This window comes from Larimichthys crocea, chromosome XVII (assembly GCF_000972845.2).
Source record: "Larimichthys crocea isolate SSNF chromosome XVII, L_crocea_2.0, whole genome shotgun sequence".
Taxonomy (NCBI): domain Eukaryota; kingdom Metazoa; phylum Chordata; class Actinopteri; family Sciaenidae; genus Larimichthys; species Larimichthys crocea.
In genome coordinates this window covers 11,443,857-11,453,631 of record NC_040027.1, presented here as the reverse complement: position 1 = coordinate 11,453,631, position 9,775 = coordinate 11,443,857, and the positions used below count along the sequence as shown (strand labels likewise).

General features: G+C 39.8%; 2 protein-coding genes across 5 annotated transcripts in view; one reads left to right on the top strand and one right to left on the bottom strand.

The window, feature by feature from the left end:
- Nucleotides 1-4,939, bottom strand: part of suco (SUN domain containing ossification factor) — a 35,111-nt gene extending 30,172 nt beyond the window's left edge. For 3 of the 4 annotated variants that reach the window (XM_019273578.2, XM_019273579.2, XM_019273580.2), the window contains exon 1: nucleotides 4,655-4,937. In XM_019273578.2, coding sequence (XP_019129123.2) covers nucleotides 4,655-4,707 — 53 coding nt within the window. In that variant the 5' untranslated portion in view covers nucleotides 4,708-4,937. Of the gene's footprint in view, nucleotides 1-4,654 lie in introns of all 4 variants that reach the window. The other variant, XM_019273581.2, reaches the window with a different exon arrangement.
- A 1,571-nt stretch (nucleotides 4,940-6,510) lies between these two features.
- tmed5 (transmembrane p24 trafficking protein 5) lies at nucleotides 6,511-9,051 on the top strand. Its single transcript, XM_027290350.1, is given in 5 exon segments — nucleotides 6,511-6,719; nucleotides 6,721-6,748; nucleotides 7,302-7,399; nucleotides 7,491-7,671; nucleotides 8,671-9,051. Coding segments are annotated over 5 exon segments (675 nt in total). The 5' UTR covers nucleotides 6,511-6,570; the 3' UTR covers nucleotides 8,890-9,051.
- Nucleotides 9,052-9,775: the final 724 nt, after the last annotated feature.

Sequence of the window (9,775 nt, the reverse complement as noted above, 5' to 3'; positions counted from 1 at the left end):
ACGCCCCCTCCGCTTTCATAGCTGGAATAGCCAAATTCACACACAGCCTCCTCTGTTTCTTCTTACTCGCAGTTCCTAGTACAGGTGCTGCTGAGTGTGTCTACTGGAGGGAAATACAAGTAGTACTATTAGTGACAGATGCACGTGGACGACGCAAGGAAGACGTAGTTATGTAACAACTACTACTCCAAAAAGGGAACTTTTACGACATGGGCAGGACACATTCTTGTTCTTTTAATGAGAGTATCCTCGAGCTGTGCTCTGGCCTCCTTCTTTGTATGATAAGGTTATCGAGGACACTGTTCAGACAAAGAAATCCTTACAGCCTTCTCGCGCTCTCATCGGTTTTACAAACCTTCAAAGTATGGGCGTGGTAAACAGGACTTCACAGAGCTTTTCTTTAAATAGCCGAAATATTTGCACTCCGAAACAGAAATTTACACACGAGATTGCTCAAGAGCTGAAGCTGTGAGTTGGGACACCTTGATCCGACAGCAAAGGGCAAGTGAAAGCCCTTCCAGACCATATAGATCTCACCCTTTAGATGAGCTCGGAAACAGGTTGGACAAGCAAAAACCCTGTGGTGTCCTCTTACTTACTGGGCTGCTGTCAAAACATAAAAACACACACACACACACAACACACCACCCTAAAGCAATTTCAAGTCCATCAGAGGCATGTAATTACATAAACAACTACTCAACAGTACAGGCACTAAATTATACAATAGACGAGTCAGCAGAAATAACATTAGACAGCACAGGGTGGACGGCTTTGTTCTACCTGCACATGGTCAAATAATAAGGATGCTTTGCTGGTTTTGTTACGTTACAGATAACTGGAGTGTGTCTGTGCTCTGATAGAAAACAATATAAAATCCCTAGTTGGTCAATTGGCTGCAGAATTATCTCTTGAGCACTAATCAGATTACATAATAACAATAATCTTGGCTGCGAAAATCAATAAGCCTCTGACACGGGGACAGAGAGAGATGATTACAGCATTTCTCTTGTGCACGCTCCTGTACAAACACAACAATCAAAATCCAATCACTTGTTTTTTGGCCTCTCGGGTTCGTTTTCAGAGACGTGCCAGCTGTTTGAGAGAAAGTCCAATCAGTCCGTAACCTGCACAGACAACGCTCAGCAGACGTCTGGCCACGAAACCTGAAATCTAAATAGGAAGAAAACGTGTCTGGTAAACTGTCATTACTGACAATCGACCTGGCTGGAAAATACGCACCCTCGTGTAAACAACCTCAGGAACACATGCAAACTTTCTCCAGTGATGCTGATGTCGACAGCCTGAGCTGGCACACTGTACGGACAGTGAGATCCCTGTTGCTGACTACGTGAGTGAAGGGGGCACCATGGCACACAGAGTAAACTCTGCTGGGCCTTTCCAGGACACTCACTGCAGCACAGAGATCCCCAGAAGACTTCAACACAGCAAAATGACATCTGAACTGGAAATATCAATATTAGCCGTGACCATTTTAAGCAGCACAGAGCAATAAAGGAAATAAAACAGCAGGTGAATCACGACGACAGGACGATCTTTTTATGTTTGTACCACCAGCCGGATACAGAGGCCCACTCTGCTGCCTTGGAAACCTTTGGATTACTGCAAGAACTGCATTCCCCGTTTCTCTGTTCCCACTGGGACGTGTGAGAGTTGGCACGGAGGAGTGAGAAGCCGACAGCAGCACACTAAAAAGCGTTTGCATTAGTAATGAACTCTTGTGCGTGTGGCTCGCGTGGTCATTAGTTAGTTCGTGGGGAAAGTGAAAAAGTGCACCCGAGGTTTTTAGGCAAACAAACACCTGACATTCAAGGTCGTAATCAAATCTTGTTGTTACCCAGAGAAGGCTGTCTCGTCCGTGAATTAAATCTATAATTCAATATTACCTTGGACCTTTGTATTTGAATAACTAGCTATGAATATGTTGATCCCTCAGTCAGTATCGCTGCTTCACTGGCCTTCAGGAGGCCAGGAGTTTTCATGTTTGTCTTCCTGCATAATATTATGTCATTAACATCCGAACTCTTTTGACTAATCTATGAGAATGTACTCATTCTAACGAGAGTCTAAGAAGTGGATTTATGCCGAAACAACATGAATACTGTGAAGGTACTTCACCAGATTCTGTACGGATGGCAGCTTTACTTATTCATGAGTATTACATAAGGCTTATGCTTGTTATGCTCAATAAAACATGCGCATTCAAATCTGTTTCTAGAGCTATGAGGAAACAGAGAGAAGGAAGAACACTACTGGCTTGAGATGATAATCAGGGAGCTCACATATTAATTAAATGAATGTAATTATTATATGCTGGTTTCCAGTACAGGACTAGCTCTGTACTGGCACCACAGGCATCCCGGAAACATGATAATGAAAAACATGCCATCTGACATAAGAGTCAGTCGATCAGGAAAAGTGACAACGAATGAGCGTGTCAGTGGAAAAAGGAAACAACAGCGTGCAGGCCATGCACTGAAGGTTTGCTGCTCCGGAGCCACCAATGTGGATAAAAAGCTGGCCTGCTGATCCTGTTTAACAAACCTTGTGCATTGCTACCTGCTCCGTGCCTCTGAGATTAAAACAAATTCATGAGATGTGTTAATCTACCAGATGTCACTGCTCGCATGTATTTGACAGAGGGACGTTCTCACACACAACATGACATAACAGATCCGTAACATCTGTACGGACAGACTGATGTTCACATTTATACACGCGGTAAACTTCATCTCCTCAGAGTTTTATAGTGGCTGTATCCTGTGAAAGGTATTTAACTTAAATTTGAGTTAAATTTGTCCTGCAGAGATGATTTATTTTGTTATATTTTATAAAATATTGTCACAAAAACATAGAATGCTTGCTTTTCTTTTATTTCATGTTGCAAATTGAGTCGCTTGGAGTTAAAATCTGTTACTAAACACATCATTTTGGACTGATAATATGAATTTAAGGTGGATTTTTGGCCAGATTTTTAAGAATAACTATAGGGAAATCATGTTTTTCTTTTAAATCTTACATTACAGAGAGATAATATATAGTCACAAAAACAGAAAATGCTTGCTTTTCTTTTATTTCATGGTGTAAATTGAGTCGTTTTGAGTTAAAATCTGTTACTAAACCATTTTAAACATCATTTTGGACTGATAATATGAATTTAATGTGGATTTTTGGACAGAATAACTATAGGGAAATCATGATTTTCTTCTAAATCTTACATTACAGAGAGATATATATAAAATATGTTACTAAACACATCACTTTGGACTGATAATATGAATTTAAGGTGGATTTTGGGCCAGATTTTTAAGAATAACTATAGGGAAATCATGATTTTCTTTTAAATCTTGCCATTACATAGAGATATATATAAAATATGTTACTAAACACATCATTTTGGACTGATAATATGAATTTAAGGTGGAACTAAACACATCATTTTGGACTGATAATATGAATTTAAGGTGGATTCTTGGCCAGATTTTTAAGACAAACTATAGGAAAATCATGTTTTTTTTGTTCTAAGAGAGAGAAACTAGAATATTACTGACATAAATGATGAAGATTAATCACACACAGCTGCTCACTTTCAGTATTTCTTGGGTTAAAGTCACCAACCAACACTACGTGTGATATCACAGCCCAACTAGTTAGTTAGCCCAGCTAAAAAACATAAAATGCTTGCTTTTCTTTTATTTGATGTTGTAAATTGAGTTGTACGGAGTTAAAATCTGTTACTAAACACATCACTTTGGACTGATAATATGAATTTAAGGTGGATTTTGGGCCAGTTTTTTAAGACAAACTATAGGGAAATCATGTTTTTCTTTTAAATCTTGCCATTACAGAGAGATATATATCAAATATGTTACTAAACACATCATTTTGTGACTGATAATATGAATTTAAGGTGGATTCTTGGACAGATTTTTAAGAATAACTATAGGGAAATCATGTTTTTCTTTTAAATCTTTTAAGAATAACTATAGGGAAATCATGTTTTTCTTTTAAATCTTGCATTACAGAGAGATATATATATAAAATCTAGTACTAAACACATCATTTTGTGACTGATAATATGAATATAAGGTGGATTCTTGGCCAGATTTTTAAGAATAACTATAGGGAAATCATGTTTTTTTTGTTTTAGGAGAGAGAAACTAGAATATTACTAACATAAATGATGAAGATTAATCACACACAGCTGCTCACTTTCAGTATTTCTTGGGTTAAAGTCACCAACCAACACTACGTGTGATATCACAGCCCAACTAGTTAGTTAGCCCAGCTAAGCTGCTGTTCAACAGCTGGCTATCTCACTTACTAACCCACTGAAGAAAAAAAAATCATTTAAACAACAAAGTTTAATAACCAGCCCCTTCATTAGTCGAATAAAACATGTCCTGGCTCGTATTTTTTGGGAGGTTACAGCCTAATTCACACACCACACCACACGTTGAAACTAGCTCATAACGTTAGCTGATGACTGACGGATATTAATGCGGCAAAAGACACCAAAGAAAGCGACCTGCTGGGTTAATGAACCCGCCTTTAAATGTTGTGTACCTGCTGTTGTGACTGTCATCTGTCTACCGTGTGATTTAAATGAAGATGGAAGATGCTAAAGGCTTACCAGCACAGGAGAGCTACAATGAGGCACACCAACAAAACGCGCAGCCTCTTCATTATCTTCCCGCGGGGACCAACATCCTCGCTCTTTGGGGTGTTTTTCTAATCTCCCACAGCTACACAATAAACCGTAGACAAGCTTTAGCTGTCGGTCTTGAATACGACAAGACAAACCTAAAAACCTACACTTGAGGTGTGCTAATTGTCATTGTGAAGGGGGGAGGACGAGCCGTCCGCTTCTTTTTCAGCTTTTCGTAGCCAACTGCTGTTGACGGGTCGCTGGCTCTTCGGTAAGTTCAACCCACGCTCCTGATGCGGCCAATCAAATCCGAGCTGTGGGGTTGTCAGCCAATCACAGGGCGAGTAGCAACGTCGTCTATAGCTACAGTCCCCGCCCCCCTCGGTGTGGGGATGAGTTGGTGCTCGCGCAGCGGGACGCGTCACCTATTTGTTCCTGATAAGCCGCGAGCCAACGCGACGCAACGTTTTTAATGTTGTTGCGCAATCGAGCGGTGACAAACCTTCTCGGTGCAGGTGACTAATGTTGAGTTTTATTGTAAGGACGGGAGGCGAGAGAGCTCACATCAGGAGGTGTGTGTGTGTGCTGAGAGGAATGTGAACATTGTGTACTTTTGTCTTCATCCTCCCCCCAAAAACACCTTCAGTAAAAAAAAAAAAAGAAATTATTATTACCGTAGATTTTATTAGTCTATATCGATAATAGATTAAATGATTTTCATCAATTTCATCCATTTTGTTTCATTTAATAATTTAGGAACTTTTTGTAGAGACTTCAGTTTTAATTAGAATTAAACTCATTCATTTTTTATTTTATTTAAAGAGTTTGTAGTACAGACCCAACTGCACTATGTGCAGTTAATTGCTGTACACCATTCAAAACTGTTTACACTGCACTCATCTTTTATTTTTGATAGACCTCACTGTTTATACAACCACGTGAAGTAAATCTTTCTTATTTTGCCATATGTATACTGTTTACTGATATACTTGTGTATATCTTTTTTTATTTTGCCGTATAAATATATAATATATAGATAGAGATAGATAGTGATGATAGATAGATAGATAGTCGGTAGTGTTATAGAGATATCTTTAACTTGTAAATAATTTTATATTCCATGTAGCTATACCAACACCAGGGATAGGGAAACACTATTTCAATTCTTGTAGTCTCGTATTATCAATGACAGCATTACAATGTGACTTGACTTGAGAAAATCTTGCCCTTCAAAAAACACATATTTTATACGTATTATATCTATACGTATATATATACGTATATATTATATATATATATATTATATATATATATATATATATATATATAATATATATATTGGTCAGTTACATGTTTATTAAATATATAAATAATTATTATATATATATTTTTTTATATTACATTAGTTCAACTTTGTCATGTCAATATAAAATAGCCTATTTTAGTATAGAATTATATTATTATTGTTATAGAATATACATACAGTACAGTTTAGCAGCATGGACAAGTTCAGATGAAATACTAAGATATATATTATGTATATATAGATATTTATATATCCTTTTATTATTTACGCCACATGAACATAACACATCCAGAGTGCAACGCGGGAAGAGCTCTGCAAAAATGTGCCTTTTGGTTTGTGTGCCATCAATAAATGTCTGAATGAAAAAATAACCAATGGAGAAACTAAAATATATTAGTGAATTATTCCGACATAGTTTGACACATTAATTATAAAGTAAATAAAGTGGTGGTTTTACCCGCGGCGTCCTGACAGGTTTCAGCAGTGGAGTGCACTTCAACAGGAGTGAAGTTTGGGTGGAGCGCGCGGCTAGCAGCGGACTGACACCATTTCTCACTCTTTTTTTTTTTAGGGGGGGGGGACTCTTTCTAAGACCATGGAGGTGGACCGGGCACTCTTAGCTGTCCTGTCCGTGTTTGTCGCTCTGTTCTCGGACAGCTTCGTGTCCGCCTTCTCTCAGTCTCTGGACAGCGACTCCGTTCACTCTGCCGCCGGTCGTAAGGAGTGTTTCTACCAGACCATAGGAAAGATGCCTCCCTAGGATTGAGTATCAGGTCAGAAAAGTCCTCTAATTATGACATATTGTAATAAACTGTAACTTTTATCTGTGCAAACTTGGACTAATGTAATCCCAAAGCGAGGATCAACATTGACATTACATCCCACTTTGTCTAACCTGTTGATTATCTATAATATAATATATAATATATATATATATAATTATAATAATATATATAATATATTATATACATCCTTTTCTGCATGGTTTCATACTATTTATGCACTATGCACTACCATGATTCATCAATGATCTGTTGTGTAAGAGATGTGAGTTGTGTGTGTGTGGTTCACACCTTCATTTTCATATTGTTAGGAACCTGTTATGCCAGTCAGCGTGCAGCCTGAAGCACATTTATCTTATGAGTTGGACTAAAGGTTGTGCAAGAAAGGCATGCAAAGCATGTTATATGTCTGTCCATGAAGGACGATGTATCCAGGTTTATCGCCACCAGTGGAGCGAGTTTAATGCTGGATTATGTGCTGAGAAAAGATCAACCCATGCAAACATTCATTGTTTTTAATTTTCTCAATGTTTTCTCTCCTCAGGTGTTAGATGGTTCCGGCCTCGATGTAGATTTCACGATCTTCTCTCCTTCTGGCCATGTGCTGTTCAGTGACCACCGCAAGTCAGACGGAGTGCACACGTAAGTTACATAGATGGTCCGTGAGATGTACATCACTGACACTGACACACGTGTGAGCTTTTACTGCCTGTTTTGTTTTTTTTCCCTCCAGTGTTGAAACTGAAGATGGAGACTACATGTTCTGCTTCGACAACACGTTCAGTTCGGTCTCCGAGAAGCTCATCTTCTTCGAGTTGATCCTGGACAACATGGAGACGGAGAAAGATCCGGACGACTGGAAGGAGTACGTCCATGGGATAGACACGTTGGACATGAAGCTGGAAGACATTATGGTGAGGATGCAACACATTGTAGGGTACTGGTGAGGAGTTAAAAAACTGTGTTTGTTTTATTCTCACTTGGTGTTTCAGACTTTGTCCTTCTCTTGTCTGCCAGCGAGATACTTGTCACTGTGCCACCTGTGCTCACAGGATGACATAGGGGGTGCAAAGTGACCTAACAGCCTGCCAGTAAAATAAAATAGACTGCCAATCCAGCACATGAAAGGTTTTTCCCTAGTAGGGGAGGTAGTCGGTGTTTTCCACTGAACAGCACAACAAGGTAAAGTCGTTTAAACGTTGACTTGTTGGAGGTGTGCTGGTCAAGTGAGGAGCTGCATCCTGCCAATTCATGAAGCAGCAACAGTTTGAGAAGCAGGTTCACGGAGCACTTATAAGGCTTTAAGAGAACACTAAACCATAAAGTAGGGTTCATATGTGAACGTAGAAAAACAAAACGGGTTCAAAAAGAAGCTACAAAAGAACTGAGAGCTGAACAGAGAAGTTTAGCTGTTGAAGACACATCTAAAGGGGTGGAGACAGTCACGGGTTGGCTGTTGTTGGTTCTGCAGGATCATGGCAGTTCAATGCAGCTATTCATGCTGTGAGGCAGTAGCAGAATAAAAATAAATACAAAAAATAATACAGTCAGCGTCACAAGGAAAATGTCACAATGTCATGAACTCTCAACTATGGCTAAAGGTCAGCCAATTGTTTCAGCTTGCACCACAGCACTTCATGACTTGGCTTGCTCGCTTGGCTTTATTTGTGCCAGAAGTCACATAGGGCTCTGTTAAAAGACCGGAAATGCATCTTCCAGCTGTGCAGGAAGTTGTTCTCTTACAGTAGAAGGAACACACACACACACACACACACACACTCGACTGAGCTGCTTTGTTTTCAAGCTGCCTCTCATTTTGATCCCTATACTTTGTGCATTTAGTTGTGGTGTAGTTGAAAGATCAAACTGTTTTACTCTCCGTCAGCCTGACCTGTGTGTCTCCTCTCCGTCAGGACACCATCAACAACGTGAAGAGTCGGCTGGGTAAGAGTCTGCAGATCCAGACGCTGCTGCGGGCGTACGAGGCTCGCGACAGAAACATCCAGGAGAGTAACTTTGATAGGGTGAACTTTTGGTCGGTGGTAAATCTCTTTGTTATGATGGTGGTGTCTGCGGTTCAGGTCTACCTAGTCCGCTCGCTGTTTGAAGACAAAAGGAAAGTTCGTACATAACGCCACCCCACGTGGAGGGACAGGGAGAGCGAAACACACTTACCCTCAGATACCTTCAGGGTTTTTCTCACCAGATCTCCTGGCTTGTGACTTTTAACATGTTCTATACACACACACATACACAAACAAAAATAAAAAGTCACCATTGTTGTTGCTTTGGTCTGGGTCCACTGGAGTTTGAGGGACAGCAGGGGGTCCCTGGTTTGAAACAGGAAATGCCAACCCTTCTACTTTTACTGCAAACTCTCTTTGCTACAGAAAAAAAAGTCTCTCTGTCTTTAAAACTTGTATACTTTTTTTTTTTTATATAGTCTTCCCTAGCTGTTGTAATTCTTGGTGAACCAAGAGTGACAAAACACGCCTGTTTATGATGTGACTATTTTTCTAACAGAGCATAAAGTTACCAGGCTTGTTGCCAATTGCAAAAATGTCCCTGACACATTTTAATTTGAGCTAAACTAGATGAAGAAATGATGTGGTGTGTGAAGAATTTGATTTATTTCTGCCAAACAGAAGTGGGAAGTGCAGCACATCTTCCTCATGTCCTTCCCCTTCCTTTGTGTGTTACTGAGATGCCTTTGTGGTTTGTATTTAGCAGCCAGCCTTTTTTCTGTGAGGCCTTTTTAAAAAAAAAAAAAAAAAAAATTCTCTCTTTGCTATGGACTTTTATTTTGTTTATGGAAACCCAGTCACACCTTTCCCTTTCATGCCAATACTGTAAAGTCGGGTTTTTCGGTCAGGCCTTGCTGCTAAATGCTGCTCGTTGGCACCATGAAGTGAGAGAAACGGAAACGGGCCGTCTCCAAAACTCTTAATGGCTGCTACCCTACTCTCCTCTGCCATGACTTGTGGGCTTGCAGCCTAAATGGCTGTTGGCGGGTGTCTG